This window comes from Mytilus trossulus, chromosome 12 (genome assembly GCF_036588685.1).
Source record: "Mytilus trossulus isolate FHL-02 chromosome 12, PNRI_Mtr1.1.1.hap1, whole genome shotgun sequence".
Lineage (NCBI taxonomy): Eukaryota > Metazoa > Mollusca > Bivalvia > Mytilida > Mytilidae > Mytilus > Mytilus trossulus.
This window is the reverse complement of record NC_086384.1, coordinates 640,867-659,633: the sequence shown is the minus strand read 5'-3', so window position 1 is coordinate 659,633 and position 18,767 is coordinate 640,867. Positions and strand designations below refer to the sequence as shown.

The 18,767-nt window shown below is 31.7% G+C and overlaps 2 protein-coding genes across 2 annotated transcripts in view; one reads left to right on the top strand and one right to left on the bottom strand.

Annotated features, from left to right (window-relative positions):
- LOC134693517 (uncharacterized) overlaps positions 1 to 18,325 on the top strand; it is a 123,187-nt gene extending 104,862 nt beyond the window's left edge. Inside the window, exons 13-14 of the mRNA XM_063554353.1 lie at positions 2,606 to 2,942; positions 15,416 to 18,325. Coding sequence (XP_063410423.1) covers positions 2,606 to 2,942; positions 15,416 to 15,489 — 411 coding nt within the window. The 3' untranslated portion in view covers positions 15,490 to 18,325. The remainder of the gene's footprint in view (positions 1 to 2,605; positions 2,943 to 15,415) is intronic.
- LOC134693650 (piggyBac transposable element-derived protein 4-like) lies at positions 4,082 to 4,805 on the bottom strand. Its single transcript, XM_063554533.1, has 2 exons — positions 4,637 to 4,805; positions 4,082 to 4,511 (listed from the first exon to the last, which is right to left on the bottom strand). Exons 1-2 carry the CDS (start codon positions 4,743 to 4,745, stop codon positions 4,174 to 4,176), a joined length of 447 nt encoding a protein of 148 aa, XP_063410603.1. The 5' UTR covers positions 4,746 to 4,805; the 3' UTR covers positions 4,082 to 4,173.
- Positions 18,326 to 18,767: the final 442 nt, after the last annotated feature.

The window sequence follows — 18,767 nt, the reverse complement described above, 5'->3', positions numbered from 1 at the left end:
GATATTAGAATATTTATATCTTTCTAAAGACAAGCACGAGTCATTTGTCGACAGATGGGGGAGATTTATGGAAGTATTTAATTAAATTTATTCTCGATATGACCATTTATATTAAATGTATTCCAAAGTATCCTTTACTTGTATCATATACCGATTATTCACATCATTTACTTGTATTAGTTTTTTACTATGTCTTATTCGAAAAAAAATCAATAGTATGACTATGCCATAGGTCAATCACTTATGTATTGTAAAAATGTATGTATGTATGCACTGTAGTTTGAACACCAAAAAGATCAATAAAAAAGAAAAAAAAAGATTATGAAAATCAAAACCTGTCGAAAAGAAAGTAAATTCCGCGTAAATGATCACAGAATCCTAAATTATTTTGCGGAAAATTGGAATAAAATAGACACATTTTCATAGAACTTTAGAAAATATTCTAATTTGTTTAAAAATATGCAATATGCTAATCAAGTTATATTTTTTTAATTTTTAGGTAAAAAAACGTGTATTTTGAAATCTCAAGATTTTTTTTTTTAAATATGTTCACGTCTCAAATCAATGCTTTAGATATGAAAACACTGCAAATTTGGAACCTTTAAGATAAGTTTCAAGTTTGAAACCGAATATTTGAATTTCACTTTACGTGTACTGTATATCGTAAATGAAAGGATAATGTATATATTTTACCGATTTCTTATGGGGCCGAATTTCGCTTTAAAAATAAAAAAACGAACCAGTGTGATTTTTTAAAATAAGTTGATGGCAAACATTGTCTTTACCTTTAAATGAGAGGTTGGCATCATTAGTTGGAACTCTGTTTTTTTAAATTGTCGTTTTTTGTAAGTTTTGTTAAAAAAAAAATCGCCCAATGACGTCATACATGTAGGAGCCAAAAAACGGATTAATAGTTCCGTGGTCATTCGGTATTGACTTCTTCAATATTTGTCGTATATAATGAAACCTTCATCTAGAATTCGGAAAAAAAGTCGTGAATCTTTTCTTTTGTTGACTAGTATATATCATTAGGCATAATGTGATATAACCCATTAACAATAGGATATATGGTCTTTTGATTTGAGGCCTTTGGTATATGACCTGAAAATTGAACTAAAGGTTTTAAAGAACAACAAGTGCAAAATGTTTGCTTTATTGTAATGAAGATTTGCTATATTTGGTCTGATAGGAGTTAGTGCCCCTGAAATGTCTAATTATAAGGTTAATTGATTATTGCTTTAACTTGGATCATTGCATGTATATAGCAATATGTGACCTTGAAAATAGTGACTCTGCGAAAACCAGAAGTAGAATGTTTTGCACTTTCCTCATAAAAAAAGTACCCGCGCATGACAACCCCATATGAAATACGCGAGATCTCCACGCGGTTGCTTTTAGCCAATCAACCCTTGAAATGTATAGGAAGTAAAATATACTATAACCTTTTAAAGTTGATTTATTTCAAGACTATCAGAGAAGAAATACATTATTTTAAATTATAATCCTTCAACTGAAATTATTTAAACGGCATGTCAAAAACATTTTAACCAACTTTACAAATTGATTACAAGCGAAAAAAGGCGGTTTATCCGCGTTAAATACTAGTGAATTGAAAATATATTGAAGAAATTGAATAATAAACGCATATTGTACAGATTTTTATTTAAAAACGACAAATATAAGGCTTGTGATTTCTAAAAGACGTAAGTATTATATCTGTATTAAACATAGGAAATAACTTCCGAACGTATTATTGTCAGTTGTTTTACCTCTTCAAACTCAAAATACACCGATATTATAATTTGGTACACAAGAAGCGTGACCAATACAAATACGGGGTTGAAAAGCTTTACAGCCGATTCCAATGAGTGTGTACGCAAAGGTAAAATCTTTGGTTAGTTTGCTTGCTAGCTGAACCGCGACGTCATTGTTAGGTAAGGTACCCTCATTTAAGAGTAGACTAGTCTGTCAAATAACCAAAGTATCTCTGTAGGAATAGGCTACGTCGAAAGGAGGGTAGGAAATTTTCCCGATTTTTTTTTTATTGATTTTTCTACCGTAATTGGGGACTTCGTCCCCATATTATATTGCTATACAATAAAAGGGTTATTGCATAAATATTGGCGAATATTGTCCCTCGTAGAACATATATTACACTCGCAAGCTCGTGCAATATAAAATTCTACTCGGGACAATATTCCCCAATATTCATGCAATAACCCTATATTATTATTATTATAATTATTATTATTATTATTATTATTATTATTATTATTATTATTAAGCCAGTTAATTTTTAACACGTATGCGTTTGTCATTGGAAAAGAAAGAAAAAATATCTTCATCGGGGTTATTCTTAACAAAATATCGTATAATTACTATAACAAAGCAATCAAAAGAAACGAAACAAAACATGTCTCCAGTATTTCATAACATTTTGGACTGATGATGTTAGCAATATTATGGATAAATAGCATACACCATATACCGAAGGCCATTCATAAACTATAGTTGTTTGATTTCCTATTTTTTGGTCATTGATAGTTAGTTGTCTCATGGGTAATCATTCTTTATTTTTGTATATTATACAATTTTTCATTTTAAGTGCATTATGAAGAAACAAGATGATCCCAAAGATCTGCATGCAAAGCTGAAAGGGGACCTATGTGATCATATTAACCATGATATAGAAAAATCTGAATTTGATAAAGTGAAAAACAGAGTGAAACACTACATGACACCAAAAGACTTCAAGGATGCAGTAGACATGCAATGTCTTCTGGATATTCTGGAGAAGAAAAATATTTTGAAAGTTGGTAAATACGACATCCTTATACAGATATTTAAAGAGTTCGATGTAAGAATCGTTGAAAACGTAATACAACCAGCTGAAGAAAACATAAAAAGGATACTTGATATGAAATATACAACACACATTAACGGTAAGCTTAAAAGTTAACAAGAACTATCTTTAAAAAAGATATCCGACGTATTTAAATTTGAGTATATGTTTAAAACTATCATTTCGATAACCTTCAGAAGCACAATGGCTTAATGAAGCAGGACCTCTTTAATAAAATCTCCATCTGAATGTAACTACAAGAAATTCTTTACTAAGTCTGGTTATATTAAGGCAATAATATATAAGAATATTGTGATGACTCCTAAAATTTTTATTTGTCAAAAATTCTAGTGCAAATTAAAAGACAAAAATATACATTTACAATTTTTTACATTAAACTTAATTCATGGTTAAAAAATCTAGAAACTATTGGTAGTATAAGTAGTATCTTTCTGTTTACATTCACCAAAACCTCGCGGAAATCTCACATGCTGGTAGGCGCGTTCTAAAAGTCATGTACGTTCGTACAAAAAGGTTTACATTAAAAATTATATAATTGTCCCGAATAAACAGCTGTCATGGATGCAAAGAGCTATTGCCTTTAGAGAAACAATTATTTTAATCAAAATAATATGAGGCAGGCATAACCTGTGAATGGGAACGAAGTCTGTATGTATCATTTTTTTTCATTCAAAATGTTGATAAAAGAAAACGAAATACCGTGCGTAACGTTCCCGATTTTGGTTCTGTTGTTAGGGAATTAGCTGTGACGTTCTTTAAGTTATGACGTCATATTCGATGTAAACAAAAGAAACGCTTTCATCAGGTTACGTTTTTTTCATATCAAACAATTATTAACCCTCTTGATGCCAGATTTAAAAACAACAACGTTATGACGTTACCAATAGGTAATGACATTTTGACGTCGCCAGTGCCGAATTCTTTTGACGTCGTCGTTTTCGAGGTTTTTTTTTTAATTTAGAAAGTTGAGTCTTTAGCTATATTCTTTGATAAAAGCGGTGACAACTATTACTTACTTGAAGAGAAATTGGCTTATTTTGTTTCTATATTTGTAGATGAACAAAAAATATAATATTTTATTTGAGCGGAGAAGTTATTAAATACAATTAAAGAACGAAAAGAAATCAACATGTACTTCATATGCATTTTATTCTTGCACGTTTTATCAAGCATAGATCAGCTGATTAGAGTGTTTATGTATGCCATTAATATTTTGTCATTTCTTGGAATGTGATAACATTTGAGTATTTATGACAATAAAACTCATGTCCAATTAACTGAAGTTGTTTCTTCCCTAAAACGCAAACATTTTATTCCTCATAAATCTGCAATGTGTGGAAATGTTTAAAACATCTTCCAACACAAAGTCCAACTCCACAGTCCGGACACCATGTTCTTATTCTTGTCCCCGAAAATCTGTTCTCTTTGCCAGAACAAACGGCACATCTCATTCTCCTTTTGTTGGGAATCCATTCTATGAAGTGCCGAGCAGTAAGTCTGGTACTTTGAAGTAAGCAACGTCTACCCGGTCGTGTCTGTCCTTCTCTGTGTTGTCCAATCAAACCCTGTATTATTTCCTGCTGAAATGTCAAATGGTCCATTTTCTTCTGTACCACAAAGGTATTTCTGTAACATATGTAGGCGTTAACTGAAAACAAAAAAATAAAATAATATTGTTAAATTGATGTTTTTAATACCTTTTGGAAAACAAAGTCACACCTGAATTGTATGCGAGTTTAGTTTGAGTAACTTAAAATTTCAAATAAACCATACCTGTTGCTGTCATGAGGAGGTTGAACAAAATCTTCTTCCATAATTTCAAACTTCTAAATTTGGGTTCATACTGTGCAATAAACTGGTCACCTAGATCAACGCCTCCCATCGTCTCATTGTATTTGTGTACCAAAGCTGGCGCCTTCACAACTTTCCCCTTACTATTAGGTTTCCGGGTCATTCTGAAAACATGTAAAAATTTGAGAAACATAAGTTAAACTGGGTTTTTTTTTTACAAATTATCAACTGATCATGGCACTTTAAAAAACTTACTATTGTGCATTACATTTAATTACATTTAATTACAGTCTGGTTGAAGAATCATGTTGCTCTCTATAATCGTTTTATTAATTTTTGTTATTGATGCTACTGATTTGACAAATACCACTTGTACAGATACAACGGACTTACTATTACTAAGATTAGTTTATCACAAAACTGGACAATCAAAAATTTGTGCGTTTTTGTTTTTAATTCTTTGCAAACCGGAGTGTTATAGGAGATGATTCTATTTGCTAAATGTGGTTCTTGAGAAAAAGGTTGACTGGTGAAAATTTCATGATGCTACATGTAAAAATAAAAAAAAACGAAAATTAATCATTTCCAGACTTGAATTATTCTTTTGAAATGACACAATATAAATAATTTCAACAGCATACCCTTGTCCATCAGGATGACGAGGTGCATTTGATTTGCCTTTGTACAGTTCTACTTGGTGTGTGTATCCACTGCCTGATTCAGCAAGAACCCATGCCTTGACACCCCATCTGTGCGCCTTTTTATTAGCAATATATTGTTTAAAAAAATGCCTTCCTTTGAAACCAATCATTCTTTCGTCAATGCAAACATTTTGTGAAAGTCTGAAATAAGTTAATATTTTAAGAAAACATACATTATCGACTGCTAAAGCATTATCATTGCAGTGTAAAAACCTCAAAATTTCCTGGAATCTATTTCTTGACATGATCTGGGAAAAATTTGGAGTGCATGTTAATACATTCTTATTTCCGTTTTCCCAATATGAAGCGTAAGAAGGTTTTCTGACTATTCCCATTGCTAACAGCAAACCAAAAAAGGCACTGAGTTCCTGCTTGGAAACTGGTTTCCAATTATTTCCTCTTCCTTGTGGGGTTGGGTCATTAGCGTTTAACGTTGTTGTAGCATACCTATTTGTTTCCTCAACTATGATATCAAGCAAACTGTTGTCATCTTCACTAATAAATTTCTCAAAGTAATCATATGGAGATAAATTTGCATCAAATCCAAGAGGACCATGATCTGGACTGAATGCTGGCAGTCTATCTATGACAAAAGTATTTGGCTCTATAATAGTAAACCACGGTCCATTTCTCAGGTTACCAGGTCTATTGATTTCATTTTCAAAATCTTCAGCATCCGTGATAAATGAGTCGGATATATCAGCATCACTATTGCCGTTTTCTGTAAACGACATTTTTATCCTGCACACTCTAATTTCGCCGTGATTATTACGTCACTATGACGTCATAAATATGACGTAATATACTCAACGTAATCGTCAATGACCTATGGTCAGTAGTACAGTTATATATAATTGAAAACATAGTGTAAAACAAGTGCAATGTCTTGATTTAATTGGTATACTAATTTAGATTCTGGAGACGACATATATGTCGCCTTGGCATTAAACCCCCGCACGACATATATGTCGCTTTGGCATTAAAGCTATAACGACATATATGTCGCCTTGGCATTAAGAGGGTTTTAAAATTGAATTTGTATTGAGATCCAATGTTATATTTTACTAGACTAATAAATAAAAAAAAATTCAAAGTCTCATGCAAACAAGACAGTTATCTTCGCAAATGCGGGGAAAAGCGGAACAGGAAGTAGATCTGAAAAAAAAAGTTAGCGATTTTGAGTTCATTAGTACAATGAAAAATTCGGGAAATTTTCCCGATTTTTTTTTTTTTTGATTTTTCTACCGTAATTGGGGACTTCGTCCCCATACTAACTTAAACTTACTTAGGTGAATAAATGAATGCATATTGAAGGAGGAAAAGAAAAGAAATGAAAATAAAAATAAATAAGTCAATTGATAAACACTAAACAAAACAAACATTTCAAAAATTTAATACAAAACGGTAAGTGTCCCTGATATATTTCTGAACAGATTTAAAAAAAAAAGCAATATTCATATCATATGGAAATGACCTTTTGCTAAAAGGCAACATGTATGTCAACAATATCGCCTGTCCCATGTCAGGAGCCTCTGGCCTTTGTCTTGTACGATTTTTTTTATCTCTTTTTATATATATTTCGTAGTTTAGTATACCGACCATTATCACTGAACTAGTATACATTTTTGTTTAGAGGCCAGCTGAAACACGCCTCCGGGTGCAGGGTTTTCTCGTTGTATTAAATACCTATTGGTGGCTGTCGGGTCCGGGTAACACTTATCAATTCAAAGTTTTAAAAAGTTTTGCAATTTTAGATTTTTAGAATTTTGATCAAAGTTTTAAAATATCAAAATTTCAAATTGTGTTAAAGTTTTGAAATTTTGAAATTTTAACCAAATTATTAAAATATTAAAATTCTAAATATCGTTTAAAAATTTGATAGTTTAGGAATTTGAACAAACTTTTAAAATACTAAACCTAACGTGCAATTTTGATTTTTCACTTTTTGAAAGTTTGATTTTTTAAACTTTTGATTAAAATATCAAAAATATAAAAGGGGCGAAAAGAGGGGTAACTGTAAACACTGATGTAAATACGGCTCTGATAACAATCATTCTTAGTTAAATAAAAAGCACGAAATATACCAAATCATTTTTAATTACAAAATGAATAATGAAAAGAAGAACAGTATCCTGAAATTTTAAGATTGTGAATCTATCAAAAAAAAAAAAAACCTATTGAAACCGAAAATATCATTGCATGTACACTATGAGCGATCATCTTAAATCTTTAATCTGTGATTTGTAAGTTGTTGGCCATTAATATTTAGCTTTACTTTGAGCGTTTCCTAAGAAGATCGATAAAAAAAGCGCTTCGATCGTAACTTTTAACGTTAAGTTTTCATTTTTATCGGTTGTATGACGATCATAATTATATTGACTTGTACGATTTTAGTTAATATTTTTTTGGTACGGTAGGAATACCGAATGCATGGTGTCCCAATTAAGGTTGTGCTAGTCTACAATGTGGGAGGTTTTTGATATACTAGTATATATCTTATATGTCTTATAAATGTAGGTCTTATTATAAATATATGTCTTATTTTCGCTGAAATTAAGAGTACTAAGATCCAATAGTAGTAGATTGGAGTCAAGATACTATTACAAGGTATCTACAAAAACTCAGTATAGATGGATACCAGGATATAAATTTTGCCAGTTTTTGCGTCAGACGCGCGTTTCGTGTACAAAAGACGTATCACTGACGCTCGAATCAAATTAAGGTAACACGATACCGAATGGCATATCTCCCGATTTCCAAACTTTTTGGCATATGCGTTATTTGCACCGAGTTACATCGAAATATGTAATAAAAAATGGGGGTCACCATTTTTGTTTTCTTGGTATTTTCATTGGAAAACTTCGATTTGGGAGACAAATTTACTTAGGTATATAGGGGAAATGCCTGTTTTTCGGCTTACCTTTTTAGATTTTCCAATGGAGAGCTTTGTTCTTATATACGGAGAACAACAAAAAACTAACATAATATTCAGAATTACACACTGAATTCATACATGTATAGAAAATCATATGTCACCATCCTTGTTTTTGAGATAAATGGCTTCAAAATTGATTGATACCCTTAGAACTTGACCGAAAACGTGTGACGTTATTGAATACAGAATGTAACGTTATTCTCCTCAGAGGTATGAGAAATGGAAAACACAAAATGTGTCGGGATCTGAAGGATGTTTATTTTATTTTCGTTTTCCCTGTCAGGTTTCCGAAAATTTCTTAGTGATATGAGATTCTACAGATATAATTTATTTCGTCCTGCACATAGAAATTTCACTAACATGAATTTAACATTAATCTCGTCTGATTTTTTTCACTTAACGAACATAATACCTTCATATTTTTGTAAAATTCGAGTGAAAATAACATGAATTGTTTTACATTTGAATTACTGAGTTTTTAACTCCATCCCTTATGACAATGGTGGTGTCATTGCTTCATCCATGCAGATATAATTGCTCTGTTTTTGATTGTTGTTTAACGTTCAGTGGCAAATAGTTCATGCATGATAAATAAGATAACAAAACTCAAAGAAAAATTCAAAACTTTATATTCTTGACTTGCTACCGGTACATTTGTACATTAGTATAGTGTACTTTGCGTGGTGTAAATGTGTGAGTTGCGTGCTAAGCAAGTCGGACAAACATTGCAAACTGTATGCAAAATTTAACTATTAGTTCAACAGTCTGTCATTTGTGGAAAATTATTTTATAAAACAAATCTTGAGATCATATATGCATTCTTGAGGGGGTAGGACCTTAATCGGGACTGGGGTGTTTTTAAGCTCGGGATTTCGGGAATCGGGAATTCTTTTTTTCGAATTTCGGGACGTCGGGATTTACTTTATTTAAATTCGGGACCTCGGGATTTCGTGTTTTTAAGCCCGGGATTTCGGGATCAGGACCCCTCCTATCCCCCTCATTCTTTATAAGTAAAACAAACTGCGAAACATAAAAGCTCAAGCTTGAAATTCCACATGTAGGAGATGTTACCCGGAGTCTGTACTCTGCGGGCCTTTATAATTTATCAAAATGCCTAATCAAGCAACCTGTCATGAAAAAAAAATAAAAAATAAGAAAATCCAGACGATATGCGCACCTTTAAAAAAACCAGGTACACAATTTAAACCTGAAGCAAAAAGACTATCAAGTGTTGGATTGGCAGTCGAATTTACACGGGTGAAACGATATGATGTTGCGTGCTCTATTAGTTTCAAGTGGCGATTTTGAATTGTAGGATTGATTGCTGGTAACTTTACGTCCAGTGGCAAATATTTTATGCATGTTAAAGACGCAGTTAACAATAAGTAATACATCCCGCACAGCCAAATGGACGCCTCACTTTGGAAGCATTTTACTGCCGGTCGGAAGAAGACCAATTGACCATATTTGTATCCCTATTCACCCTAGGCCTTGGGGTGCAAATTGTAGGATATAAACAAAATATAAAATTATGTGCAATATACATTGTCAGAATTATAAAAGGTTTTTGAAGTCGCTACAAAACAAGTGGAAAGCTCGGCGAGTCTCGCTTTCAATCGTGTTTCTTAAGCTCATGCTAATACATTTTGTACTAGTATTACAATATACATACATGTATATGATCTTTTTTTATATAGTATATTTATCTACAGAAAGAAATGCATACAGTTCTTTTTTACATGTATATAGATCTACATGGAAGTTGCATGCTTGTTCTAAACACTCCTTTTAATACTGTGAAACTCCTCGGGCTTTTCCCGATGATAGGGCAGCAACCGTTTGATTATTTTTTATTTATTTTTTTTTGGGGGGGGGGCTATGGATTTTTTTTTGGAAAAAAAGTTTGTTTCCAGTTTTTGGAGAAAAAAATAATTTGTTTTGACCCTGAGAACAAAAAATTGTTTGTTTCACCCTCAGCTGCAACTATATGTAATGCTAAAATTGAAAGAAAAAAATTGTTTTGGACTTGTCGCCAAAAAAATAGATTGTCTTTCGCCAAAGGCAGAAAAAAAATCCATAGACCCCCCCCCCCCCCCCCCCCCCCCCAAAAATCAAATGGTTGCTGCCGAAGTATGTGAGCAATATGTCCCTCAGGGCCTAAAAGGCAACTATGTTAATTATCTTTCCGTCGTGTTGTCACCTAACTTGTACTTGTACATTATTTTCACCTCAAATCACACAAAAAAACACACTACCATCAAATACCCATGCAAGCGTAATTAACACGAAAATAAGATCTAAAGGATTTCAAGATCTAGATATATCAGTCTCATGGCTTTAATCAGACTGTAACGGGACCTGCTTTTTTCATTTTATTTTTGCCGAATCAGGTTCCCATGTATTTCTCAGCCTACGTTAACTTTTCCAGGCTGCATTCAGATGTTACTGTCTATCCCGTGTAGACTTGGTCTATAGGATTACAAATCTAGCACTTTATTTTCAAAATATTTCCGAAACTATATCGGATTTAATTTGTACAGAACAATGAATTTCAGAGACTTTTTATACTGGAACATAGAGAAATTTATTCGGCAAAATAACCGAGTAAACCACTTTCTTAACATTTCATACAAACAAACTATTTTTGTATGAGTTGCAAAATTTGCTTGTAATGTGCATTATCGCCTAATTCTATCCGTATTCTCATCCAGATAAATTTTCTTTTTCCAGTTTGCCCGAGCGGTATTTTGACGAGCATTTTAACACGAATTAATATATATGTACCAACATTTCCCCGTGTTTTTTACACATCATCCTAAGTTTCTATAAATTAGATTTCTACTTTCAAAACAAAAGTTCATGGGAATACGGCGTTCATCATGAAAAAGTATTTGTTGCAAACATATACCAAGACTAAACTTGTGATAAAACTCAGTCTATTATATTTAGATAAATCGTTCAGATACTTAAATTTTAAAGAAACAGAATATTTAAAAGTAAAGTAATACATTTTTAAAGATTAACAATGAGCAATAATAAAAAAAGTTATTAACATTTTCTTCATCGGTCAGGCCATAAGTCTGGGCAGGGTCGATGTTGTTAAGGTCAAGTTTTCCTTCTCTTTAATTATTATTTTCTAAATAATCTGTTTCTTATATCTCTATATTTTATGTCAGAATCTTCCTTGACATCAAATTTGAAGTCGATCTTTCAAAGAAAAAAAAGTTATAAACAATTTACATCAGTCAGGACATTGGTCACGGGAAAGATGTAGATGGAGAGGTCAAGTTTTCTTTTTTTTTCTTGTATTATTGTATTAAATATTTTAATCTGCTATGGTATTGAATTTGAAGTCTATCCAGTCAATAATAAAAAAAAATCGCTGGTTCATAGCTGTCAGGACATAAGAAGTTTCAAAGTCAATTTGGTCAGAGCAAGTTTTCTAACTCTTATAAATATGTTTTTCATTTTTTTTCATTTTATTTATTAAATATAAGTTCTCATCTTGCTTGGTTTTAAATTTCAAGTTAATCCTTCCAATAATAAAAAAAAAGTATTTATCATTTTCATTTCTGTCAGGTTGTCAGGACATTAGTCAAACTCCGTACAGTAATCGTTTCCGTTCCGGAACTATTTTCCTTTAATCCATCAAGTATCCAGAAAAAGATATCATTAAAAATGTCACATAAATACCCAATATTTTTTTTTATAATTTTATCACTTTGTGATTGCAAAACCTGATGCATTGGCTTGAATGTGTGAGCGTTATTCGATAACATCAGGAACGATAACGTCAAATGAAATTAAAAAGGCCAAATCAAGTAAACGTTTGAATCCAACTTATAGCTCTAGTTTTGTAAAAGTTGAAACCTTTCATATCATAAACGTTAATACATAAATAAGGCCGTTAGTGTTCTGGTTTGAAGTGTTTTACATTGTCTTATCTGGGCCTTTTATAGCTGACTATGCGGTATGGGTTTTGTTCATTGTTGAAGGCCGTACGGTGACCTATAGTTGTTAATGTTTGTGTCATTTTGGTCTTGTTATGGATAGTTGTCTCATTGGCAATCATACCGCATCTTCTTTTTCATAATGTATACCATAAACATTATTTTCACGAGCATTCATATTTGCGCTCACACCACATCTTCCTATATCTATTATGTAATAGTTGCCGCTGGACTATATTAAGCGCCCATCTAGCATGCATATTTATGTAATAGTTGCCGATGTACTACATTAAGCGCCCATCTAGCGTTCATTTTTATGTAATAGTTGCCGCTGTACTACATTAAGCGCCCATCTATTTATTTGTAGGTGTTAGCATTTTGAAAATTGAAAATTGTTTTCAAAAGTTTATATCAGCGATAAATGGTTATCTTTTGGTGAATCCAATAGATAGATAGTCATTTTTTTTTACTTGGATACTACCACGAGGGGCTTTGATAATGGTACATCGAAATATTCTAACCCCCAATTTGATGAAAAAATAATATTCCGTGCCAGCAGAGGACAACAGAATCCAAATTTTCTCCATGCTTTTTAGTGTTAAATTGTGAACCAGACAAGTTGATTAATAGCGATGAAATACTCAATAAAATTGTTAGTGCTTCGACAAAACAACCACACCCTACCTTTTTTAAAGTTTAATGGTTGCTTCCTTCTAGACAACGTTTGGACTGGTTATCATATACGTAGCTCCATCATGGGTTCTAAATCAACCACTGTGTTTAAATAGTAAATAAAAGGAAAGGGATTTTTTTGTATTAAGGGATATTATTGTTCCGTATTTGCATTTTGTTATTAGGGCATTTTTAAGTTATCGTACGACAATCGACTTTGAGCAAACTAAAAGAACACATGTACATCCAGTCAGAATGGGGCGTGCAAAGAGAAGCCACACTGTCAGCTGCATGATGGATTTTACCATTTTTGGCCGTACACCAATGTTGCTCTCGAAAAACCAGAGCAATGTAAAACGCTGAATTTTAAGTAAAGAATTCACCTACGGAACAATGAAACTAAAATTTGAAAGCCAGTTAAGAAAAATAAGAACAGAAACAATTGAAGAGGTGTCAAAGTGAAGTTAAAACATATTAAAATCCATCTATACGGGCTACTTTGTCCTAGCCGGGAGTTGAATCATGCGTTTCTTCGTAGTTTGTATGAAAACAACCTGTTTTAAATTATCGTTTTTTTGTTGCAAGTGACAAATATTTCATTTTGTTTAGTTTCTTTTGTTTCCTATTCTGACTTAGGACTTGCATTTCCTTTTCGAGTGCGTTTTACTGTTCGCATTGCTGTATGTTTTTCTTTCTTTATTGGCTAGACGTATAGAGGAGGGTTGTGATCTCACGAAACATATTTAACCCCGCAGCATTTATGCGCCTGTCCCAATTCCGGAGACTCTGTCCTCTTAAGTCTTGTATGATTTTAATTTAGTTCATTGTTATATTTCGTAGTTTGGTTTACTGCGAGCTGGTCAGTTTTCACTGATATATACTTCTAAATGTTGGGCACTAAGAACACCAAATAGCTCTCAAACGCTAACCTTATAAAAGAGATTTAAATCAACGTATTTGATCCCGGTTCAAAAGGTTTAATTTTTTTTGGATAGATGCATAACCTTAAAATTTCAGGATACTGTTATCCTATGTGATGTCTAATATGTTTCATAAAAAAACGACTTCTTCTTTTCATTATTTATTTTGTAACTAAAGCTGATTTGATATATTTCGTGCTATTCATTTATAACTAAGAATGATTGTTATCAGAGCCGTGTTTACATCAGTGTTTACAGGTACCCCTCTGTTCGCCCCTTTTCTATTTTTGATATTTTAATCAAAAGTTTAAAAAATCAAACTTTCAAAAAGTGAAAAAATCAAAATTGCACGTTAGATTTAGTATTTTAAAAGTTTGATCAAATTCCTAAACTATCAAATTTATAAACGATATTTAGAATTTTAATATTTTAATAATTTGGTTAAAATTTCAAAATTTCAAAACTTTAACACGATTTGAAATTTTGATATTTTAAAACTTTGATCAAAATTCTATGAATCTAAAATTTCAAAACTTTTTAAAACTTTGAATTGATAAGTGTTACACGGACCCTGTCGGCTGTTATCTGCTCTTTGGTCGGGTTGATAACTCTGTTATACATCTCACATTTCCAATCTCAATTTCAGTATCAACAATCGCATAAAAAAAATCATGTAAAATCTATCTAACATCATTTTACTAAGGGCAAATGAAAAAAGGCATGATTATCCCTAATAGAGCGATTTCAGTTTGCACAACTAATTTTCTCTGATGAGAACTGATTAAACAAATGAGATATCAGGTTGCTAGCATTATTTTTGAGTTGACAATGACTTACATTATGTTTCCTTTTCCTATAACTGAAAAGTTCTATAAACATTTACATTTCCCCCTCTAAATGTATGCAAACTTGGGTATTGTTTGAAACTTAAAAGAAAATATTTTATGTGGAGGGATTGAAACTATTTAAGTAAGAGCTAATCCTAGCAAGTGAAGGTTGAACAGTATTATTTTCAGTCATCAAAGTATGAGGTTTTTGTCGAGCCTTCGACTTTAGTCGAAAAAGCGAGACTAAGCGATCCTACATTCCGTCGTCGTCGTCGGCGGCGGCGTCCACAAATATTCACTCTGTGGTTAAAGTTTTTGAAAATTTAATAACTTTCTTAAACTATCCTGGGTTTGTACCAAACTTGGACAGAAGCTTGTTTATGATCATAAGATAGTATCCAGAAGTAAATTATGAAGAAACTAAAGTCTCAACTCATATATTGAGAGAATATGTTATAATTCATGTCATTTAAAAATCTAATTTTGAAAATTGCACTTAAGGCAAAATGACATTATTCTACAAATGCAACACATTCCTATCCTAAGCAGATATTCTAGGACAAAAGACAATAATCAGTTTATTACATAAGATCAATTCAATTCAAAGAAAAATACTATTCTAGACTTAAATCATTATATAAGATCATATATTCAAATGCACTAACAACGATTAAAACAAGAATGGTAGAAACAAAATTAGAATAAAAACCAAATTCATAAAGATAGCATGCACATTAAGTATAATTTTTATTTCAGAAACTGCCTGTCAGATTGAAGTCTCACATGAAGTGCGTGAACCACCAAAAAAGAAGACAAAACATGAAAACTAAACAAAAAATTGTCGTTCTAGATATCTTTCTGTTATAAGTAAATATCGTCGAAACTTTGTTTGCAAGTAAGGTGAACTGGAAATGTAACGTCCTGCATTCACGGAAAGACATTCACTACGTAAAGAGTGAAAGTAATATCTGCTTAAGGGGGCTCCTGGGTATATATCAAATTGTTTTTCTAATATAGGATTTCGCTATATCTTTTTATAAATAAACTTTATCTCACACCACATCTTCCTATATCTATTTATCATATACTTAAAAGAAAAATGAACTAAAAAAATGGGGTCACAGTTCATTTAAGCTCACACTCTGCGTCCGGAAGAAGCATACATTTTTGTTTGTTTCCTTTTTTTCTGTTGAACTAATAGGAGAAATAGAGGTAATATCGAAATAAAAAAAAAACTAATAAGAGAAATAGCTTTAATTTTACAATTATTTAGTTTATGTACAGCTTATTTGAAAACAGTAATAAAGAATGTAGGACACCAATGAGTTAAAGAAGATATTTCAAATTGAATGCCAAAAATGACATTTTTGCACCAAAGGGAAATAATTTTGAGCTCTTTTAATGATATAAATATTTAAAAAGTCATATGGGGCTAAACCGAATCGATTTTTTTGGTTGAATTTTGTACCATATCAGAGAGTAATAACTAATAGTATAAAAAATAAAGGTTTAATATTTTGCTGAAATTTTTGTACCCACGAGCCACCTTAAGTAATTATATAATTAATTAGCTTTTTTTTTATTAAATAAACAAGGGTAAATATTAATGTTGGTGAATGTGGAAAAGAGCCTGTCTGGAAACTACAGATGCACATTCCAGGAAAATTTCAAATCTATCTTTACCCTTCCCCTCCCTAGGAAAAGATATTGATTCAGAAGTATATACAAAATTTCTTTGTTTTAATGGTAATACGGAAACTTGAGTTGCAAAAATAGAAACTAGCTTGAAAAATTAGTGCGAGAAAAAAATACTATATAATCAAAAACACGACAACAGAAAACAAACATATAATATGACGGTTCTACAAAGCAGGTTAAAAAGGGAAATTGGGGGATATTTGAACTGGTTCGTTTTGTCTTTCAACCGGTCACGTTTGATCCCCATTTGATGACAAACATATATTAAAATGTGCACAAAAGCATTAGTGGGTATTCTATTTTTTTATTCCAATTTGGGAGTTTTTCATATATTTCTTGGTATACAACTGTTGCCTTTTTCTATCTAACTATGTAATTTGTATTTTATAGTTTGTATTTTGTATTTCTCAGTGTGCAAATTTTTTTTCTCAGTGTATATATGTATATATTCTCAATTTGTAAATATAGTTCACAGTCTATATTTTTTTGGAACTGTTTAAATCTTAATGTTGTTTTTTTCTCTGAATTTATGTGTGTAATTCAGTATGACGATACATTTTACTCTCAAAATTAAATTAATTGATGTTGTAAAAATATATATTTACTTCAATACTCCTAACATAACAAATATTATAATTAAATTTTACTGTGAATGTTGTTTTAGTTAATAGATATAAGAAGATATGGAATGAGTGCCAATGAGACAACTCTCCATTCAAGTTACAAATTGTAAAATTAAACCATTACAGGTCAAATTACGGTCTTCAACACGGAGCATTGACTCACATCGAACAGTAAGCTATAAAGGGCCCTAAAAATTGCAAATGCTGCCTACAGATGCAAAATTCATCAACATTTCACAGTAAGGCATCCTGAAAATATGAATGTTATTTACATACTAGAATGTTCGGTGTGTGGCCTCCAATATGTTGGTGAGTCAAAACAGCTTTTCAACAAACGCCTCAATGGCCATAGGAGTGATATCTCAAAGAAGCCAATTTTCCCAGTTTCTCAGCATTTCAGACAGTCGGGTCACAAACTTGATGACTTTAACCGCATGACAATTCTAGTGATTAAACAGAACATTCACTGGAGTGATGCCCAGCTACAGGTTCGGGAAAGCTTTTGGATAAAGCAACTTAATGTACATCATCCAAACGGCATCAAGAAGAAATACTAACAGTTTTGTTTTTCACCCATTTGTATTGTTAATATACTCATTCACGTATATTGAATTATAGTGTTTTGTTTATATTATGATATTCAGGATTTTGGATTAAAATCAATCGACCAAAACTTATTTGTATTATTACTGATCTATTTTTGCACCTTAAACATTATGTATCAGTTTTGTTAAAAAATTTGACACTGAGGAAGGCCATTTGTTGAGCCGAAATATTTGTCAACCCGATTTAATAACAACAGTTTCGTATAATAACATCTTATTTCAGTACCGTTGTGCAAATTTTTAGACTAATATAATGTTTTCCTTATTTGCATAGAATTGTCTATTCTAGACGATCCGGTACATAGTAAATTTGCTGGTTGGTCCTTTTTATAGACTTTTATATATATAAGAAACAGCAAAAACAACTACCACACAATAAACATTCAAAAATAAGAAAGCAATGAATGATGAAGTTAAATTAGAAATATGCCTTTGTGTGCTTCTTTGTTAAACATTTGTTGTTGTTTTTTGTTGTTATTAAGACGCTGGTGTACATCCTGTTATTATTGTTTATAATAATTTCGTATTTTTGTCTTTCATTTTTACCAAATCGCTTTGTCTATATGCCTTTTAGTTGGATACTTCGAAAACTTATTTGTTGCTTGTCTTTCATTTTTGCTATGTGCTTTGTATTTATGCCTTTTTATGTTTCTTTGCTACACATATGACGTGGCTCTGTACTTATACTGTAAATATCGTCATTTTGTTATTATACTATGGTAAATTGGTATATTATTGAATTAAATGATTGCTATATGCCATTTCGTGCTTCTTTGTTACACTTTTTTTTTAGTGATTAAGATTATAACACAATGTTGACTGCAATGTTGACTGCTGTATTTTTGACATTTTTACCTATTAATTCTGTTTGTTTTGTTCACGCATCGTTGTCAATATAATAGTATTCAATGCGACTGTCCTACAAGTGAGAAGTTTAGTTACGTTTTATTCCAGGTTCAATGCACCATTTTGTACATGAGAAATCAGGAATATGACAGTTGTTGTCCATTCGTTTGATGTGTTATAGCTTTTGATTTTACCATTTGGTTATGGACTTTCCTTTTAGAATATTCCTCGGAGTTCAGTATTTTTCTGATTCTACTTTTTATATCTAAATAATAATTTTTAATACATTTGCAGTAAACCATGAGATGATAATTGAACACACCAAAAGGCGCCTCT

Excerpts from the sequence above, each read along its gene's own strand:
- LOC134693650 (XM_063554533.1), bottom strand. The coding sequence starts at position 4,745 with ATGGGAGGCGTTGATCTAGGTGACCAGTTTATTGCACAGTATGAACCC. Across the intron at positions 4,512-4,636 it reads CCTCCTCATGACAGCAACAG|TTAACGCCTACATATGTTAC; the intron begins GTATGGTTTATT and ends TTTTGTTTTCAG.